Raw genomic sequence first — 22,952 nt, forward strand, 5'->3', positions numbered from 1 at the left:
CCACTGCACTCCAGTCTGGGCAACAGAGTGAGACTCCGTCTCAAAAAAATCAAAACCCAAAAAAACCATATACCTACAAACACACCCACATACATATTAATACGAAATAAATTGGAGTCTTTTATAAGTATAAACTCACTTATTCTCAGAATACTATCCTTGGGAGGCAGATGTGAAGCAAGCATACTAATAAGGTCATTAGATGAATTACAGTTAAATGTTTTCTTAGAGAAAGTTGAGGAAAAAAATAAATTGTCAGAAATAAGAATAATGTTCCACTTTTTACTTATTAACCATTTATAATACAAAACTCTCTTACATTATTTTTTAAAAAATGACCAGTCACACATACAGTCATTTGTCACTTTCCATATTTCTCAATAACTTTGCTCTCACACTGGTAGGCAAGTTGCTGACTAAGAACAACACAGTGATTCTTTACATTTTCATTCACTTTTCATTCATGGAAAAGGCTTCTTAAAAATGCACATTTAAAATTCTAGAAAACACAAATCAACATTATCTCTAAGTCTCTTTCATTACCAGAAGGTCTGGTTCCCAAACCTAGTTTCCATTGTTAGTTAACATCTTCAGTAAGTGATGGATATTCATTTCCAGAAAACATTACCAGTAAATTCTATATCACAGACTGTTCACTATCCAGACCAAACTGACTAAACCACAAAATGCAAAAGTATGCACTTCACTTCTCTAAGGGAAACCTTAAGGCTATTCTGAGTATAGTTTCAGCAGATTATAACCTGACTAAGAGTAAATGAGAACTTAATTAGATAGCTGCCTTCTTCTGAATTTCCAGAGCTTTCAGTAGACACAAACTAAAATGTTTAAAACTCGAAATTTCTTGTTTCAGGTTTTTAAAAAAGTTACTTTGAGACATAGGGATTTACAAAGGAAACAAAAAAAAAACCCTATTATATTTGTGATACAAATGCTATTTCATTTTTTCCCCCAGAGGAGAAAACATGAAGAGGTGCTTGCTTGGTTCCAGGTGGTGCCCATTTTAAGCAAAATTAGTAAAAAAAAAAAAATATATATATATATATATATGTGTGTGTGTGTGTGTATATATATATATATATATATATATATATATATATAAAATATGTTATTTTCTAAAAATTGGATCCCTGGCCACAGAATCACACAATATAATGGCTGAAATGAACACTGATGTGAAATATGTGAAAACAAGTGTATATGACTTAGAGAAAATACCTTTTATTGTAACTGTCAATTAAAATATTTTTCATTATCAGAAATGTGGCCAACATTTTGTATATATAAATATATACACTATAATAGTGAAGAACTAAAGATCATAATATCTAGCAATTGAAGAATGGCTTAAAATTATGATACTCATTTTTTATTTCTTTTTCTTTTTTTTTTTTTTGAGACAGGATCTTGCTCTGTCATCTAGGCTGGAGTGCAGTGGCACGATCATGGTTCACTGTAATCTCAACCTCCTGGGTTCAATTAATCCTCCCCTGCTTCAGCCTTCTGAGTAGCTGGGACCATGTGCCACCACTCCTGGATAATTAAAAAAAATATTTTTTAAAGAGACAGGGTCCCAATATGTTTCTGAGATTGGTCACGAACTCCTAGGCTCAAGCAATAACCCACCTTGGCCTGTCAAGGTGTTGGGATTACAGGTGTGAGCCATCTTGCTCAGTCAGAACAGAATACTCATTTTCTTCAAAGACATGTATTAAGTGTACTATGAGAAAAAAAAAGTTATAGAAAACCTATTTTAAAATCTACATATTTGGAAATATATTCTATAACATCATTTTGTATGCCTAATTATCTTAAAAATTGAACTGTCAATTTTAATATTTGATCATAAAATTGTAAAATGAATTTCATGGTTGATAGCAAACTGTACTAATGTGGCCATATTCTCAAACTACCAAAAAAAAATAGTTATGCCTGGTCAAAATAATTCAGCCATTTTATAACTAACCCTCTCATCTCACCTGTTGCAACCATATGGCATTATTATAATTCTTCCTTCAATTCTCACCTTTGAGTAAACTAATTACTGAGTTTCCTTTACCCTAGAGGGAAAGCAGTGAATTGCAACATTTACTACTCTCACCATGGTATAAATTATATTCCGATAAAGTAGTTGAAACCTTTAAAGTCTTCTACTTTATATAATGAAAACCACTTACTGAAATGTTTTCAAACAGTATGCCTGAAGGTTATATTTAGAAACAATACATATGTACACAGGAATATAGATTTTAACATAAGACATTTACTAGGTTTAGTTCTAAGAACATAGTGTTTTTGCTTTCTAAAATTTACTGGGAAGTTAGATAAATTTAAAATAAAAAGGTTCAATGATTAAAGTAGTTCTGAATATGGTTATAAAGATATAATCTGCTATTCCTATAGCACTGTAAGACAAACAAATCTTTGTATTTAAAAACTTCCACTTGTAGTAAACATATTCCTATCCTCTATTTTCAAATGACAGGTCACTGAAATGAAACAGTAACTTGCTTAAGTCACAGCATTAAGCAACAGAATCTGGAACTAAATACAAATGCCTCTGATTTCTGGCTAAGTGCTACCAGAATCTCATGTTTATTTAAATAGGAAAAATAAGACACTTCTAGAGTCCCTAGTCAAGCTAATCAAAATTGCTTATTAATAACATCTTCAAAATCATGATGATCAAATACCACCACAAAATGACTTCAACATTCAGGGAGGTTTTATTATTAAATGTGTTACTTCCATTCAGCTTTTTTTAAAAAAACTGGTAATCTATTCTTTACATTGTAACACCTGATTTGTCGGGAGTCAGATAATGAAGTGGATTTTATAAACCTGTCATGGCTCATATGATAACCTACTGGCCAGAGCTGTCTTTTAAAATGTGAATTGGCCAGGAGTGGTGGCTCACACCTATTAATTCCAGCACTTTGGGAGGCTGAGGAGAGCAGATCACCTGAGGTCAGGAGTTCAACACCAGCCTGACCAACATGGTGAAACCCTGTCTCTACTAGAAATACAAAAACTAGCTGTGCATGGTGGCAGGCACCTGTAGACCCAGTTACTCAGGAGGCCGAGGCAGGCAGGAGAATTGCTTGAACCTGGGAGGCGGAGGTTACAGTGAGCCAAGATCGCACCACTGCACTCCAGTCTGGGTGACAGAGCAAGAATCCATCTCAAAAAAAAGTAAGTTAATCAAAATGAAATAAAATTAAAATTTAGTTCCTATGTTATAGTAGCCTCTAGCTACCATAATGAACTGTGTATATCTAGAGTTCAGAAAAGAGGTATGGGGTTGAAGATAAACATTTGAGAATCGCTGGCATATGAGTTTTATTTAAAGTCATGAGATCACCAAGGGAGTGGGCATATATAGGGAATAAAAATGGGTCAAATTGCAGTGAAATAATAATATAAGACATGGAAGAAAAAAGGAAGAACTAGCAAAGGAGAATGAAGAGTGGCTGAGATAAGGAAAGCCAAGAGAATGTGGTATCCCAGAAAGCATGTATTTAGAAGTGATCAAATGTATCAAATCCTGCTAATAGGTCAAGTAAGATAAGAACAAAGAATTGACCACTGGAATCAGCAAAGAAAAGGTCACTTTTGAGCTTGAAAAGAAGAGATTAGAAATTTCAACAAAGTTATAGAAGATAGAAAATGATTAAACACATCTGTCTGAAAACAGTATTGGAGGGCTGAAGTAGATGGAGAAGCTGACTACAAAACCTGTGAATTTGGAATGAGCATATTTGGAAGGGTGAAAACCAGAAGTAACAGCAGGTTCATTTGTATAATAAGCTAAACAGGCTGCGAAATCCCAGAAATTGAAGGATGCCCAGCATTTAACAGCCTGTCAAAAAACAAGAACAAAAACAAAACAAAAACCACAGTGGAATTTTCTCTAAAAATAATATGAGTGAACCATCTGAAAAGCATGTAGCCTTCTTAGAGTAGATACGCTCTCCCAGTTACTCTCATTTTGGCAACCTGCATGACAGTATCATAGGTGGATCCATTCATTTTACCTGTTTGTCTTAAACACACCCTGCCAGTTAATTTGTGCTAGCCATATATACGAAGTTCTCAATACACTTTCTGCTTAGATGATAAGTGAATTGTTTCATTTAAAATCTTCTTTCAACTCAGTTTAAGCTTTTCTTTTTTTTTTAGTCACATTTTTTTCATTTCACATTTGCAAATAAATGTGACTGAAAAAAGAAGAAAAGCTTAAATGAAGTTTTCCACTTTTAATAGGGAAAAAAGTTGCAATTAGAAGACTGAAACCATATGTCATATAAACATATAAAATAGCTTCTTACAAAATAAATGGCTAGGTGAGCAGATTCTAGCTCATTTGACTCCGTTAATTTAAATAAGAAAAGTTTGCATTCACATTCTCCCCTCAGAGAGCATTAGGAGAAATTTAATATCTCAAGGGGGACACTAACTGCATATCCCTGTATATGAAGAACCATTCATTAAGAACATTAATATTCTCCAGAGCTAATAAAAATGATTCTTAAATTAGGACCTAACAAGTATGTAGAGTATATTTTAAATTATTAACATGTTTAGAAACACAGGTTCAAGTGGCATTTATCATTAAGGATACAGGGGCTTTTATTCGAAGGGATGAATAAATTTTGCTTTGTTTTCTTTTTTTTTTGAGATGGAGTCTCACTGTGTTGCCCAGGCTGGAGTGCAATGGCACGCTCTTGGCTCACTGCAACCCCCGCCTCTCAGGTTCAAGTGATTCTCATGCCTGAGCCTACCCAAGTAGCTGGGATTACAGGTGCCTGCCACCATGCCTGGCTAGTTTTTATATTTTTAGTAGAAATGGGGTTTCACCATGTTGGTTAGGCTGGTCTTGAACTGCTGACCTCAAATGATCCACCTGCCCTGGCCTCCCAAGTACTGGGATTATAGACATGAGCCACCACACTCGGGCCTGCAAGTAAGGAGTAAGTTTTAATACTTAACTGGTAGATTAACTCAGTTCACTGGATAATTACTTAGTATAATACTGATACTGGATATTAAAATGGTCCCTTATACCTCAATGTACCAATCAAATATCAATTTTAGAGAATCCCATTATAACAATAAGAAATCCTAACAAGCAAAGGATTTGTGGAAGGAGAATAAAAATAGTCATGTAAAGGAAAAATTCATGTGATTAACAGAAAAATCCAAATATGGCAATTGTCACACGGTCAAGATTTTGGTGTTGATTGGCAGCTAGAAGTGTATGAAATGAAATCAACATTAGCTTTAGGAGTAATTTTTGGTCCTCAGTAGATTAGATGGAACAGAATTAAGATGATTAAGGAAGTTTGACCACCTGCCTGACATAAATAGGTTTTTATCATGTTGTCTTCATTTTTATCACAACTTTTTTTTTTTTAAATTAAGCTACCTTTGCTGAATTAATGCTAGATAAATTAAAGATAATAGTAGTAACATACATTTGGTTTGCTTAGTCACTTAAAAAGTGACTTCATAGTGCTTGTTATCGCATTAGACCACTACAACAGCCTTTCTGAAAAGCAGGAAATGAGGCATCAGAATCTCCATTTTATATATGAAAAACTTCATAAGCTGTTCCCTCTCCTCAACCCTACAGTCCACAGTCCCCCTTTTAAAGGGGGACTGATTCTTTTAAAACTTGATTCAGAAATCAGTGTCTTTAAATTCTTTCTTTCCTTTTCTTTCTATTTTTTTTGAGATAGAGTCTCGCACTGTGGCCCAGGCTGGAGTGCAGTGGCATGATCCTGGCTCGCTGCAATCTCTGACTCCCAGGTTCAAGTGATTCTCCTGTCTCAGCCTCCCAAGTAGCTGGCATTACAGGCGCCCACCACCACGCCTAGCTAATTTTTTGTATTTTTAGTAGAAATGAGGTTTCACCATGTTGGCCAGGCTGGTCTAGAACTGCTGACCTAGCCAATTTTTTGTATTTTTAGTAGAGAAGAGGTTTCACCATGTTGGCCATGCTGGTCTCAAACTCCTGACCTCTCGATATCCTGTCCACCTTGGCCTCCCAAAGTGCTGGGATTACAGGTGTGAGCCACCGTGCCTGGCCCTAAATTCTTTCTTAACTTACCCCAGACTCGTAAGTCTGAGTTAGGCTTTAATATATTCAGAAAATATTTCCCATTTTTATGATGTTTCAGCACTTAATCAATGGGAGAACACTGCAACGTATAACTATCTACTTCTAACAAAAAACTGTCGACTCCTTGAAGGCAGGGTCTATAATTTTTCATCTGAATAACTAGCACTAAGCATATCGACTGACCTACTGTAAGCAGTTCAGAAGTTGAATATATTAACTGGTTTCTGGGTGATAAATGCTGGATTACAAATTTGGTGTTAATTCCTAATTTAAAGTTCATTCCTCCACATATCACTTCAGTCAATAGACAATTGTAACAAAACATTTTTGGTAAAAAAGCACGCTTTCTCCCATTTTGATGTTATCTACTATAGAAAAGTGTTTTTTTCTTTTTTTTTTTTTTTTTTGAGACGGAGCTTTGCTCTTGTCTCCCAGGCTGCAGGCTGGAGTGCAATAGCATGGTCTTGGCTCATTGTAAACTCCACCTCTTAGGTTTAAGTGATTTTTGTGTCTAAGCTTCCCGAGTAGCTGGGATTACAGGTGCCTGCCACGACGTCTGGCTAATTTTTGAAATTTTAGTAGAGATGAGGTTTCAACATGTTGGCCAGGTTGGTCTCGAATTCCTGACCTCAGGTAATTCACCTGCCTTGGCCTCCCAAAGTGCTGAAATTATAGGCATTAGCCTCCGTGCCTGGCCCTTTTTTTTTTTTTTTTAAAGACAGTGTCTTGCTCTGTTGCCCAGTGCAGTGGCACAATCTTGGCTCACTGCAGCCTCCACCTCCAGGGATCAAGTGATCCTCCAATCTCAGCCTCTTGAGCAGCTAGGACTACAGGCGCACGGCACTACACCTGGCTATTTCGTATTTTTTGTAGAGACAGAGCATCGTCATGTTGCCCAAGCTGGTCTTGAACTCTTACACTCAAGTGATCTCCTGTCTCAGCCTCCCAAAAGTGCTAGAATTACAGGCATGAGCCATAGCACCTGGCTGAAAAGTGTTTTCTTAAGAGCAGAAAAACTACAGGTTGCAAAATGGAATATATGAAGTACCCCAAGATTTTTTTATGCCTCTGGGGATTCTGTTCTTAGAGATGATTCTAAGAGAAACAAAGGCTAGCAAATGGAGCTCTGTTGTTGCTTTAACATCTGTGTAATAAAGGATTGTCCCCCCACCGAACCCATGCCCTTATACAGATTTTGGCCAGATTACACAGATGAGAGAGTACTTTGATTTTAATCATCTTAAAATCTCAATGTTATCTCATTACATGCCAAAGATGGGTTAAGATTGGTAAACATGTAGAAAACTAAGGTTTGGAAAGTTAAGTGTTCTAGTGGATTATTCAAGTTTAAGATGCTTGACAACTTTCTTCTTGAAATTACTTCATTTTAATGTCTTTTTTGGCATGCTTCTAAAAATGCTATATCCATTATTTGTCTCTTTGACATGTTCCTTTTCTTGTAATAATCACTTGACAAATTTTATTAAGTCATGTCTAAAAATAAGATCTCTTCCACTCTTTTGGCAACAAAGCAAATTGCGTAATTTCAAATTAAAAAAAAAAAATCAAAAGAGCCTCCCATAACCTCATACTGTTTATTCCCCCAATATTTTATGAGTTTCAAAGTACTGAATGTATTGTGTTGATCCTGACAATTCTATGGAGTAGGAAACTTGGAGACATTTATCTGAAGAGAGAAAGCAAACTGCCTAACAAAACAGCTAGGAAGTGGTGGGATCCCAAGTCAGGCTCAATTCTTCTGGCTGGCTGACCCCGAGTCTAGTGCTTTTTCCACCATAATATACATGTGTTGAATTCAGCAAAGTGACTGTCTGGAAAACAAATTCTTGCCTTTAAAAACTGCATAATAAAAACATTTTTTGATTCTTTTCAGTACCAAAAAACACATTTAAGAGCATCTGTATATAGAGATCAGTTAATTTTGTAGATTACCTATTAATCTACAATAGTGAATGAATGCCTTTCACCTATCCTACCACCTGAAATACTGGAATTTTGAAAGTTTAAAACCAGAATTAAAGCAAACATTCTTTTTCAATTAACAGTTTAAAGTTCATTAAGTACTACTTAGAGAAAACTCTGCCAATTCTGATGAGATGAGAAAGTCTTTGAAGCTCATTTTACCTTCCTTAAAATGGAAACCCCCTTTTACCATCAGCTGTGTTTATTAATCGTCATTCTAATTACCAATTTTTGCCAAAATGCTTTTTCTTTGAAACACAAGAACCATCATGTTTCCAGCTAAGATGTAATCTACCTTCTACAATGGTTTATACAGGAATATCACAGTATCTTTGGTGAAATTATGATCCAGGTTCATGTTACATTTCAGTTATCTAAAAAGATTTACATTTCTCTATAAAAATTGAAACTTTAATAAATACTAAAATCTTAAAAACTAAAAAGTTTAACTAAAAAAGTAGCTCTCAATTTTAAGAGCTAGTCAAGGGAATTTAAGTATATACTTTCAAAGAAACACAAAATGAATGAAAAAATACAGTTCTTTGGCTGGGTGTGGTGGCTCACGCCTATAATCTCAGCACTTTGGGAGGCCAAGGTGGGCAGATCACTTGAGGTCAGGAGTTCCAGACCAGCTGGCCAACATGGTGAAACCCTTTCTCTATTAAAAATACGAAAGTTAGCCGGGTGTGGTGGTAGGCTCCTGTAATCCCAGCTACTTGGGAGGCTGAGGCACGAGAATCACTGGCACCCAGAGGTTGCAGTGAGCCGAGACCACGCCATTGCCCTCCAGCCTGGGTCACAAGAGTGAGACTCCATGTTAAAAAAAAAAAAAAGAAATATAGTTCTTCAAATATTATTCAACATGTAGAAGCACAAGACTTAGCTTGACATATCTCTTAACCAATACCAAAGTCACTGAACAATTTTATGGTTTTGTTTAAATCAAATATTTTCACTGTGAAGGAAAACAGGATGTGGCAAATAATTAGATTAAATGGTTAGTTATCAAGTTTAATATAGTTTAATAGGGTCTAATGGAGAACATAAATAAAATTTGGAGAAGGCAGAAGCTATTGATAGTTTTAAAAAATCATGTCATTCCTACTACCACACTACAAGTTTATAATTAATAAATATGGAAGAGTACATGAATAAACTCATATTAATAAAATGATTCATTTTCTTTTGTTTGAATCATCTATTTAATATGAATTAAATTTAATTTAAAGCAACGCTGTGAAAATATACAAAAGTACATAAAAATGAAATATGCTGCCCCTCAAATATAAACATGCAAAGATGATACAATTACCCCATCGCTAGTAGTAATGCTTTCTGCTAATTTCTCTCCCCTACCTACCCATAACAGTGATTGATTTTATTACTGAATAATCCACATTTCAAAACTTAGTTCTATAGCAAACTTGTCTAACCCATGGCCCACAGGCCACATGTGGCCCAGGATGGCTTTGAATGCAGCCCAAAATAAATTCATAAACTTTCTTAAAACATTGTAAGATTTTTTGTGTGTGTTTTTCTTTTTTTTTGTTATCAGCCGTCATTAGTATTGTGTATTTTATGTGTGCTCCAAGACAATTCTTCTTCCAATGTGACCCTGGTAAGCCAAAAGATTGGACACCCCTGTTCTATAGTAGGGACTCTTGACACGGTTGAATGTAATCTGGATTTTAGATAAAATAACACAGAATAAAACTTCTGTGTACAGAGTCTGTTGATTTGACTGGAGACTACATACCATAATTACTGGAAATTAAGCCTTAAAAAAATCTAACAACTGACAAACAGAATTACATTTAAAGATCAAAGACAGATGTAAGTTTATTAATCCTTAGAACATAGGATGTCCTCCTTGACACTTCAGTCTAAAAAACCACACCAAAGAGTGTGGTTCATATTATACTGTTCATATTATTACTTTGCAATATATCTTAGAACTCTATAGCTAGTAAAAAAAAGGACATAAAAGCCACTAGCCAGAGGGCTCACTTGGTAATGTGGCAGGACAACTAATGAAGGAGTGGCTCTATACACAGTCTCCCTGAGAGCTGTGAGCAGGGAGCCCAATGCACCTCCCTAAACTTGTACCCTCCTCCAGGAATAGGCAGTTTGGTATGGTGAGGATGAGCAGTCCTGAGCTAGACATGACTGCCACTATGAGAATTCTTGTAAGTCAGCCTATCTGATTCTCAGTTTCACTGTAGAGAAATTGAGTAATAAAAGTTTTAAGGTCTCAGAGGCTCTAAAATGATTTCACTCCCTATGACTTTCATGTTTACCCTATTTTTCAGAGAGTTTTGTTGAGGATCAAACAATAACAGCAGCTTGTATTTGTATAAAAATTTATAAAGTGCTTTCATTACAGATTTTCTTCATTACATTAGGAAAGTATGGAAACAGTTTTGAGATACAATATAAAATGTTTACTACATGGTGAGGCATTTATATGGGCTATGCCCTACAATTTAACAAAAAATATTAAAATTATCATTTTCTTTCTTATAAAAATTACTCAGGGAAGATGCTATAGTTTTAATTTTTATAGGATTAGCTGATTTGTTATTAAGAACTTAGAGTAGCAGTTTAATGAACAGTTCCTAAAATAAGCATCTCATAGGAGCTGTATCCAAGTTTTCTGGATAAAAGTAACCTATTCCTCATACAGATGTCAGCTGTATTCAAAGAAAAGAAACATTTTAGAATATCCCTTTTATATTTATTCCTTGAATAATTCTTTAACCTAGAACAGCAGTGCCCAACCTTTTTGGCACCAGGGCCCAGGTTCGTGGAACAAAATTTTTCCATGGATTGGGGGCAGGGGATGAGGAAAAGGGAAAAGCTTCAGGATGAAACTATTCCACCTCAGATCAGGCATTAGATTCTCATAAGGAGCTCACAGCCTAGATCCCTCACATGCGCAGTTCACAGCAGAATCTAATGCTGTCTCTGATGTGACAGGAGGCAGAGTTCAGGCAGTAATGCTCCCAGCCCCACCACTCCCCTCCTGCTGTGCACCTGGGGGTGTGGGGACAGGGGGTAGGGTGGGTAGGTACTCCTGATCTAGAGAATAAAGTGTGAATTCGTCAGTGTGGTATGATCTGAACCCAATCTACCTCTGCAAACTTAGTTCTCCTTAAACACATTCATCTCAGCTTTTCCAGTTAAACCAACACTCAAACCACTCCCTAGCCATGTCAAGCACTCTTGTATGTACTGTTAAAAGAAAAAAGTTATTCTATGATACTTGTGAAAGCACAATAAGAAAGGCTTTATTCAGGGCTACTGCAATAGGTACAGGGGCTACTGAAATACGTACAGGGACCACTGCAACGAGATATTGTAGTTGGGGAGAAAGATTGGCTCAACTCTAAATACAGCATGGGCAAATGGGAAAGAAGGAAGCTGAGAGAAAAGGAGTAATCAAGAATGGCAGTCGGGCATGGTGGCTCATAACTATAATCCTAGCACGTTGGGAGGCCCAGGCAGGAAGATCACAAAAGTCAGGAGATCGAGACCATCCTGGCTAACACAGTGAAACCCCGTCTCTACTAAAAATACAAAAAATTAGTGGGGTGTGTTGGCACACACCTGTAGTCCCAGCTACTTGAGAGGCTGAGGCACAGGAGAATTGCTTGAATTCAGGAGGCGGAGGTTGCAGTGGGCTGAGATCATGCCACTGCACTCCAGCCTGGGCAACAGAGTGAGACTCCGTCTCAAAAGAAAAAAAAAAGAAAAAAAGAATGGCTCCCAGTTAAGATATCCCTAAACAACTGGGTATATGGTGCTGTGGAGTACTGGGATTAGGAAGACTTGGTAGTAGGAAGACAAGGAGGTAGAGGGAAGGGTTTTTGGGGCAAAAAAATAAGAGTTCTATTTGAATAGGTAAAGTTTGAGACTATTTTAGCTCTCCTTTCCCTCTTTATTCTTGGGACATTTTGTTTACACTGTGATTTCAGAATTTGTCACATTCCGACTTAATTTGTTGCATACTTATTTGTCTTCCTAGCCAGACTAGAGGTTCCTGAAGACAGAGACTCTAACATTCACTCCATATGCTAACAAGAGGGCATTAAACAAAGTGGTCACTTAAAATGATTTTAGAATGAATAAATGAAGTATTCTAGAAATTGTGAGGAATACAAACCAAAGAAGAGAGAAATGCTTACTTTTCTAGTAGTCTCCATTATCTAGAACTCAGCTTGAATAAGGTCAATAGAAGTTACAACAGAACATAAACCCACTTGAGAGTATAGTACTCTAGCATGTAAACCCACTTACACATGTAAAATCAACTCCTACTCTTAAGTCTCCTAGGATGAGCGCTACTGGGCTCATACTTACTAGCTCTGTGTAAATAGCTTTCTCTTATACGGTCCAAAGCAAACATTGACAGATATGACTTGCATCTTTCAGACAGGTTTCCAGTAAAATTTTTATTTTTAAACACTCCATTTACATGATTTGTTTTTGTAGTTATGTATTTCAGATTCTAATAGATTATTTGTACAATCAACATTTAATTATTTAACCACTTTATAAACTGATTTGAACACTGAATAGAACCACAGAATTTTTAAGACAGAATCTCACCAAAGCCAGAGCCCTCATTTATCTGGAGGGACGAGAAAACTCTGGCCTGAAGAAACTGCTCAAGATTCTACATTTAGAAATAGAGTTAGGTCTGAAAATTAGCTCACCTGGTTCCTAAGGCAGGATTTTTTTCATAAAGTCTGGCTTCTTAATAAAAAATTAATTTGGCCATTTTGAAGTAGACTACATATTATGCTTTTGCAATTTTTCTGTTCAGTGATATCTCAATGACATATCTAAGAAAGATATGCCTTAAAATGAGGTTAGGCATATTAGTAACAAATGGCTTAATGGCCATGCTTCTGAGATAGTATGTGCAGGTATATAAATAACTCTCTTATGGCCTACATGGCCGTGAAAGCTGAAGGGAAATGGAGCCAATCCTATGTATAATTGTGACGTTTGAAAGGCTTGCCTTTATCATATCCAGCTTTCCCTTTATTCCTTATCTGTCTCAGTGGTAATCCTTCTTCCCATTTCAAAGGACTTCCTATCTATTCCCTCTGCTATTTCCCTTTACAAAAAATGATAAAAAAATTATATATCTATTATCTATATCTTGTTGGGAGACAGACATAAGATACTGCTTAAATGAATTTTAAACAGTATATTAACTCAACCAGATATTTACCTTCTAAGCCTTTAATCCTGGATTGTGGAATAAAAAATTTGTTCCAAGACAGTTGGTAAGGATAGAGTGGTAGAGAGAGGATCCCTCCTTTCTAGTTATAAAAATGACAAGTTCTGAAACCAAGCCAAGTATCTATTTAGAGTGAAAAGAACAAGTCTAAAGAGGTAGTACATAATGCAGCTCCACTGGAAATAACAATGCCCAATACTATTACTTTGAGTTTCTGGCATCTATCTGGAACCCTCGAAATTAAAAATTTCTAAGGTTTGAGGTATTTGTTATGAATTATTATAGTGATTTGAAATTAGATTTCAAAGTAGTTCAAAGTTAGCTTATACATATTCATCATGTTTACAATACAAATATGTTATATTCATACAGCGCCTTATGCTTACAGTGTTTTCATATATGCTATCTCATTTAAACTTCAACAATATATAATGTAAACATCATTTTCAGTTTTCAAATGAAGAGTCTAAAGTTTGCAGGTAATAAGGGTTATAAACGGCACAGCCCAGGTTGAACATAAGAGTTGTGAATCCAGGTATTTTCTCACTATAACATGTAACCTATACAGCAATATTGAAGTAACTTGTATATGTAAATTCCAAATACTTTCAAGGTAAAAAGGTGGTATACATTGTCCCCAAATTTCTAAGTAAATTATGTTGATCTTCTCATACTCAAATTTTCTTCTTTTAATTTTTGTGGAAGATAATTGTTTAGTTATTTCCAGGTTTCTTACCTTTCTGAAATAATTCAGTAACAAAAAAAATAATGTCAAAAACATATAGCTAGTGACCAGAAAAAGTCATCTTTCAATACCACAAACATTTCTCACTTAGGTATTTTTCCTTGGATATCCTTTGAAAACCATATTCAAACTCACTTAAAACATTAGCCAAATAATTGTATAGTTCACTTGTGATTCAGTATAGTTTTGTACAAGTTTTTTTGCATATTTTGTTAATCTGCCCTTTAATGGGATATGATATCACTACAGGCTGCATCCTATTTCTGCCGAAATGTATTTTACCTTGGCTTTCCTTGAAATGAATTATAACATGGGATTATCCATCTATGATGGGTTCTTTATCTAATTGGGAAACTGAATCAGATTTAACATCAAGATTTAACAGGCTTAAAACTCAGGTTTTGCTAGTTTTAAATTATTATCTGTTAATAGAACATAGGTTCAATGTATCTACTGTTACCAGATCCAAACTTACTTTTGAAATAAGTTCGGTGATTTTAAGGAAAAAAGAGATGCTAGAATAGAATTCATCAAGTGTGAAAATCGACAATTATGAGCTTTATTTCTAAAAAAGGAAGTGACATTCATCAAACAAAATGAGCATCTGCACATTTAAAAGAATTGCAAAAGGAAGAAAGGGGCTCACCGGTCTGAGTGAAACCAAACTGATGTAGAATCTCTTGGGTGGTCAGCGTGTTTGACTGCTTTAACTTAGACTGTTGTGAGGAAACTGCTGGTGGTGAAGTAAATGAGAGATTTGTGTTGACCTGTATTAGGAAAAACAAATCAGAAAGTACAGTGTAATTTCCTGGATTACTGATGCAAAAATTGGATGAGAAATATTTGTTTATTATACAAACCAGGACATATGGTAAGTTAAAAGGAGTGGTCATGATTTACATGGTTAGTTTGTAAAGTTTACCAAAGAGAATCATTTTCAACAAGGAAAAAAAATACAACTGTAATGAAAACATAGCTATATGAAAATAAATCAGCCTTACTAAAATTTACTATGGAACTGACATTATTAATAACTTAGAGTGGTCTTAAGTTATGCAAAGAATGCAAAAAATAAAAATGACTTCTTGATTGTTTCAATTAAGAAACAGTAAAAACGTTTCACGTTCAAATCTCTCTAGCATTTTAGTGAAATAGCATGTGCTTCCTTTTCAGAGACAGACAGAAAACACCTGTATACTCATGTTTATACACATCACGGTGACACAGATAACACAGCTGTAATCTAACTTGCATGTGAAATAGTTTCCATTGCATCAAAACACCCTATTCTTAGGATACTGTTTAAGCATATCGTTGAAATAACAGTCAAGCAAAATTTCTGTAAGTGAATACAATGTTGTAGAACATATAAACCTAGTATGATTATCCGAGTGCACACTAGTCTCACAGAAATAAAATGCACAATAAACGACACTTTATAACTACAGCTCTTGTAGGAAACTAAAGAATAGTTCACTAAAAAAGCCTAAAGTGTTTATAAGTAAATTCATCTTGTCCATCAGAATTAGTTCCAGAAAAAAAAATCTTTTTAAAATTATTAACAAATCTTTCCTTATATCTGCTTTACTACTTTCAAGAAGTGCAACAAAATGTGACCTATTTTGGGGAAATTGATAGTCTGGTTTTCTAATTCATTTAAAAAATGTAATCTATAAATTAACAAAATAATAATTTATGGCATAAAAATATTACCATATTAAAACAGCCCCTTTCCCATTTTTTGTTTAAATAATAAAAACCATACAGAGGACTCTGTGCAAGAATTTAAAAATTCCCTTTTGATGTTCTATATAATATAATACAGGGCTCTGGTTACATGCCCTTTATCTGATTCATCATTTCCATGTTTGTAATCTTTTTTTTCTTTTTTTTGCTTTTAAACAGTGATAATAAACAGTATACTTCAGTTTAGGTTTTTCTCTCAGAGCAAATTTGGTAAAAAGTCAATTAAGACCATATGTTAATATAGTTATAAAGTGCCTAAAATATTATGTCATTTCATTAAAAAATAAAAGTATTTTCCAAAGTAGTTGGAGGGGTCAAATACCACATCAGTCCTAAAATATTATCCAGCTTTAAAAATTCTATCAAAGTCCACTGAACACAGATCAAAATTGACTATTTTAATCTACAATACTTAAAACAAACTTATTTAGTATTTTTGAGCTTTATTTTCCATCTTTAAATGGAGATAAGAAAAATAATATCTATGCTTCAATGGGAATGTGCAAGAAAGCAATAATGACAAACTGGTATCATAAAGTGCTATTCATAGGTGAACCAACAAGCACTAAAGAATATTAAATAAGAAATAGTTTAAACAGAATATATTGGCAAGGGCAAACCATATAGTAGTATATAAATAAGATGTTATATTAATTATTATTAACATCACTAGAAGTAAGGGTAATTAGGTATTTATAATGTAGTATGATAATGTAGTCCATTTTTATGAGTTCTGTACTTTCAAATGGAAAAGAACATAGTTATCACCTAATTATTTCATTCACTTCTATTTGGAATCGTTTCTCAGTTTTACTTTTTTGTTCTTGAACATTTTTATCTTAAATATCAAATAATGTATTTAAAAATCTGCTGCAAATAGGCGTATGCTGTGGAAATGAAGATATATACACATATATGCACACACATACACATACCTACATTATCCATATATAGATATGAATATAGATATAGATATATACACACAATAGCCATTTATCGTCTTCCTCTTCAGAAATTTGTGTTAAAAACAAAAAAATACCAGGAAAACCAAAATAGGATATTTGAATGCCTCGACTTGCCATTCTTTTAAAACAAAATTTAAAAAAAACTATAATCTATAATTATATGTTCTTCCTAAACATTTTTATAATTCTGATCTTTCTTGACTATTTTTTAACAGACTATTCAAATGTCCATAAAGTAATGAGAGTAGCAATGTAACAGAGCAGATAACTTTAATTTCTAAGGTTTGGGGTAACTGTTAATCATTATTGTTATTATTAGCAATTTTATTTGAAATTAGAACTTAAAGCATTTTCAAGGCTAGCTTGTACATATTTATTATTTCATTTAGAGGAAGAAAAAGAATAATAGCCATTAAATAGAGTGAAGCAATATCTATTTTTGAAATATATGCTGTGGAAAAGAATTGCTTAATAATTTTACAACAACAGAAAGGTTGGTTAAGATAGTCTGCCCTGCGCCAATCTACCCTCTTTTCACAACACACTTTTCTGTTTGCTTCATGCAAAAACCACAGTCTGCCAAAGTCAGTTTAATACCTCCATATTGGAGAAAACTAAAAGTATAAAAATTTAATATAATTCTTAATAAAGAAAAAAATATCACCTGGAACTTCTGCCAAGTTAGTCACAAAACTGTTTTGCCTACTCTTTTAGGGTATAAACAGACAAGCAAAATATGCAAATACTAATTCTTTAGAAAGGGGTTAATTTTCATGTTAAAAAACTTGCTGCTCTAAACATAAAATGGAACGCACAATATTAAGAAAGCAGACAATTAGTTTCTCTTTTAGTGATTAAAATTTAAAAGCTTTGGGAGAGATACAGTACTCATTTCCATATATACTTACAAGTCTAACCTTTTAGCTAATTTTAGATTACATGCTGCATTCATCTGAAGTAGAATTGTTTATGAAGTTTGAAGCTGTGAAGACACCTCAAGCTGGTTTTAAATTACAACCAAGAGAATGTTAATGCTGTCTGCATACTTAAAAGTTCACAAATTCATCTCTCTCTCCCAGACAGTTGTTATATTTTTCTACTAATCTGAACAATAAGGCAGATAATATTTTAATCTGATGGTAGTTCTGATGGCATTAGAAAAAAGAAACCAATAATACCCGGGAAACTTTTTTTGCAAATCATGTATCTGTTGTAAAAATTAAAATACCAGTATCAAAGAAAAAGTTACACACAAAACTTGAGCCAAAGTGAGGTTTAAGATATTTAAAGTCAGATATCTTTTACATTCTCATAATATAAATATTAAGAGTAGCTTATGCTACTTGTGATTTCTAGCTTAGTAAAGTCAAAGCAATGAGTAGCCTATGGTATTATAAACAGCAATTCAAATATGACCTCTTGGCCCTCAGATGTTTTCTTTACAAGCCAAGATAGAGATATGAGGGATTTGGAAGAAAACACTGTAACTGTTAAAGAAAAATTTCTACAGCAATAAGATGCCAGAAAATCTTACTCCCAAACCAGTTCATTACTATTACGTTAGCTAAAATCAGTATTCAAATTTGAATCAGTCACTGTAATGTCTTTTGGGTAATATTTAATCAAGATTTTTGAACCTCTGATAGGTGCCAAGGACTGGTGGTTCATAGATTACTGATATGATTCCTTCAGGTGAATTTTAAAATTAAGATCTAGTCCTGGCTTAAACCAATTATCCAGCAATATTCCTTAGGTTAAAGCAATTGACCTCAATGCATCTTGTTTTTCTCAAAACCTTTACCTCTTTTTCTCTCTTAGTCCACTGCCTTACTTCACAGAAAAAATTTTGATCTTAAACCCCTGAACTTCTCATTTCCAAACTTATAAAAGAATGCACCTCTCATACCTATCCTCATGTCTTTACTTCTAGGGTCAGAGGAAGAGGAGCATTCTGTTCAGGATTCATCCCTCAGTCCCCTTAGGGATATCCTTAAAGCTCTTCCAAATTCTACTTTCAGGCCAGGCACAATGGCTCATGCCTATAATCCCAGCACTTTGGGAGGCTGAGGCAGAGGATCACTTGAGTCTAAGAGTTTAAAACCAGCCTAGGCAACATAGTAAGATCTCATCTCTACAAAAATAAAAATAAAAAAATTAGCTGGGTGTGGCAGTGCACACCTGTGGTCTCAGCTACCCAGAAGGCTGAAGCAGGAGAACTGCTTAAGCCCAGAAGGTCGAGGTTGCACTGAGCCATGATGACACCACTGCACTCAGCTTGGGTGAGCGTAGACACTGCTTCAAAACAAAAAACAAATGGTACTTTCAAATTCCTACTGGCTATCTCCCCACAGGCTAGAAGCACAGACCCTTCTCTTCCAGTACAGAAACAAAGAGCAAACAAACCAACTGAAACCCTCCCTCTGATTCCATTATGTCCTTAACCTTCGTTAAAAGCTAAACTCCTTGAAAAACAGCACACAACTGTGATCCATATATCTGAATCCTTTAATCTTCAACTGTCAACAACAAAGCTTGTCTCATGATAAAACTAAATCTGGACTGAGGGTAACCCTGGAGTTCAAATGATCAAATTCAGCAGATTGACTTGGGCCTCTATCTGCTACCGCCATTGATCCTTCTATCTTTGTTTCTGGGGAGTCATATTTTCTTCATTATCCTGCTATGTCTAGCTGTTCCTCATCAGTGCTATTTGTTAGATCCACTGAGCTCTTCTTCTTCCTTCACATCACATAGTTACATTGGGCAGAAACATTTTTCACCAATTCACCTGCTTTCTAATGCTGATGTTTTTTAAATCTAAAACACATCTCCTGATCATTAAGTTAAGAACTAAACTAACCTTTGCCCTGCTGTTTACTTTCTTAGGGAAAGCTATCATTCTCCACCTACTTGCCAAGGCTAGAAAGCTGGGACTCATACTAGATTGCTCACAACATTGCACATAGATTACTGTAGTTGGTACTACTCCTCCAGTTAAGCTGTCTTCCAAATCGTGTCAAAATAATACATCTTTTTTTAACTTTTATTTTAGGTTTAGGAGTGCAAGTGAAGCTTCGTTACAAAGGTAAACTCGTGTCACAGGGACTTGTTGCATGGATTATTTCATCATGCAGGCATAAGTCCAGTATCCAATAGTTATCTTTTTTGCTCCTCCCACTCTTTGCCCTCCAGTAGACCCCAGTGTCTGTCTGTTGTTTCTTTTTCGTGTTCCATAAGTTCTCATCTTAATTTGCAGTTATCCAGTTTTGGAATGCCATGAAAAAAATAATTAATTTTTAAACCTTTTTTTTTTTTTTAGAATCCTTCCCAAATAACAGAAAACCACTACTCTACTCAAATCTCAAAAATATCCAAATATATGTTTTAAATAGAAGAATTTAAAAATTATTTTCTCTAGATTCTCTATTTTTTAAACCTTTAAAAAAATGATTTCAGTGAATAATGTGTTCTGAGATGAATTTGACTATATTCACTACACTGCTTAAGCAAAGTGGTCTTTCTGCTCCTTGAGCATGCCACTTTTCTTCCTAGATTAGGATTTTTGCAGGACATGACTAGCTCCTTGTCAAGCGTTTCTCTCAGTAAGGCCTTCTATGATCATCCTCTTGAGAGTAGCTTCCCCGTCATTCTTTGTCCCATGAACTTCTTTTATTTTCTTCACATCACTTATTATTTGAAACTACCTTACTGGTTGCTTTTTAAGATTATTTGTCTCTCTACAATAAAAGGTTCTTGTTCACTATTATATTCCAAGCAATTAGAAAAATACTTGGTAGGTACTCAATAAATACTTACTTAAAGAATGCTAGTGGAAAAAACAAGTGAGCCTTCAACAATATAAAAATACTCTAGAAGGGAAAAAAACTCATATAATGGACACCTTGTGAAAATTTATTATCCTAGATCTAATAGATGAGAAACTGCCTAAATATACCTGCTGTTAAGATTAAAGACTTTTGCCAAGGGTGCTAGCACTGTATATGGGCAAAGCACTCTTTGCAATAAGCAGTGCTGAGACAGCTGGACAGCCTCATGCAATAGAATGAAAGTGGACCTGTCCATCATATCATATACAAACATTAACATGAAATATTCACAGGCCTAAATGTAAGATTTAAAACTACAAAAATCTTAAGAAGAAAACATAGGAGTCAATCTTTGTGACACAAGGCTAGAAAATGATTTCTTCTATGCAACACAAAAAGTACGAGTGACAAAAAAAATAAACTGAACTTCATAAAAAGTAAAACCCTTTGTTTCAAAAGATACTATCAAGAAAGTGAAAGGACAATCCACAAAGTGGGATAAAATATTTGCAAATCATCTAGCTCATAAGACACTTGTATCTAGAATATATAAACAACTCAAAAGTAAACAATAAAAAGACAAAAAAAATCCCAATTTTAAAATTGGGCAAAATATTTGAACAGACATTTCTCCAGAAAATAAAAGTACAAATGGCACATAAAAAATGCTCAACATCATTAGTCATAAAGAAAATGCAAATCAAAATCACAATGATACAACCACCTTTCACCCACTAGGATGGCTATAAAGATGTGAATACAGGTGTTGGTGAGGATAAGAAGAAATTGGAACTTCATTCATACATTGCTGGTGGAATTCTAAAATAGTTCAGATGCTCTGGAAAATGTTTTGGGAGTTCTTCAAAATGTCAAACATATAACGCAACGGTTTCACTCCAAGATACATATCCCATAGAAATGAGAATATACATCCGTGTCAAAACTTATACACACAATGTTCACAGGATTATTACCTTAACAGCTAAAAAGTAGAAACAAATCAAATGTTCAAAAATTGATCAAATATAACAATATATAACCTATTTGTACAATGAAATCTTACTTGGCAATAAAAAGTAGTGCAGTTGACCCTTGATCAACATGGGTTTGAACTGTGCAGGTCCACTTACAGGTGGATTTTTTCCAGTAAGTTACACTAAGTGTGCCAGCCTCTCCTGCCTCCCCTCCCCAGTTCTCCACCTCTTCTGCCTCTACCCCCAATGAAATAGCAAGACCTAACCCTCCTCTTCCTCCTTAGGCTATTCAATGTGAAGAGAAAGGAACACTGCTATGATGGTTCACTTCACTTAATGAATAGTAAATGTATTTCCTCTTCCTTATAATTTTCTTAATACCATTTTCTGTTCTCTGGCTTACTTTAAGAATACAGTATATAATACACATAACATATAAAATATGTGTTAATTAACTGTTTATCAGTAAGGCTTCTAATCAACAGCAGGCTATGAGTACTTATATTTTTCGGGAGTCACAAGTTATACATTGATTTTTGACTGCACAGGGAGTTGGTCCCCAACCCCAGAGTTGTTCACCGATACATGTTACAAATAGGGGAATCCTGAAAACATTATTTTGAGTAAAATATGTCAGTTACAAATGATTACATATCATCTGACCCCATTTATATGAAATGTCCAGATTAGCCAAATCTATAGAGAAAGTATATTAATGGCTACCAGGAATTTTTCCAAGAGTTTGTATTTGAAGTGTGTATGTGTAGGAATTGAGGAAATGACTGCTAAGAGATATGGGGCTTCATTCAGGGGTGATGAAAAAGCTCTAAAATCAGATAGTAAGGATGGTTGCAAAACTTTGTGAATATGGCAAAAACCAGTGAATTGTATATTTTAAAAGAGTAAACACTATGGTATGTAAATTATAGCTCAATAAAACTATTATAAAAAAGAATAACTGAAGATACTAGTAAGTTAATCTTTCTAGACACTGATTAATTTCCAAATTAACATTTTTTTCAATGAGTATTTATTCTACCTTTATTAAATACTAGGGATATGATGATGAATGGCATGGTCCCTCACCCTGGGGGAGTTTCCAGATTAGTAGAGGCTGTTCTCCATAAAGCCTTGCTCAATTTGTGCAGGACACTTTACTCTTTAAACATTCAGACAGCATTGCAAAAGAAGAGTATGCAGCACATTCATTAAAGAGAAATAGCTTTGAATTGCTAGTCAGAAAATAAATTATATTTTTGCCTCCAATTTTATATACAATGCATGCTTAAGAAGGTTTAGTAATCTTGCAGCTACAATCATTACAC

At 34.6% G+C, this 22,952-nt stretch overlaps 1 protein-coding gene across 44 annotated transcripts in view; it reads right to left on the minus strand.

Moving 5' to 3' along the window:
* The window catches only part of AHI1 (Abelson helper integration site 1), a 239,998-nt gene that overhangs the window by 118,671 nt on the left and 98,375 nt on the right, over window positions 1-22,952 (minus strand). For 39 of the 44 annotated variants that reach the window (XR_013534548.1, XR_013534547.1, XR_004742097.3 and 36 more), the window contains one exon: window positions 14,762-14,882. Coding sequence is in view for 41 of the 44 variants with exons in the window: in XM_035296764.3 (XP_035152655.3) it covers window positions 14,762-14,882 (121 nt within the window). In the remaining 3 variants the exon portion in view is untranslated. Of the gene's footprint in view, window positions 1-7,798; window positions 7,972-12,547; window positions 14,111-14,761; window positions 14,883-22,952 lie in introns of those variants that run through there. The other 5 variants (XM_078370128.1, XM_078370127.1, XM_054254461.2 and 2 more) reach the window with 2 other exon arrangements.

The sequence above is a fragment of the Callithrix jacchus genome, chromosome 4 (assembly GCF_049354715.1).
Source record: "Callithrix jacchus isolate 240 chromosome 4, calJac240_pri, whole genome shotgun sequence".
Taxonomy (NCBI): Eukaryota; Metazoa; Chordata; class Mammalia; order Primates; family Cebidae; genus Callithrix; species Callithrix jacchus.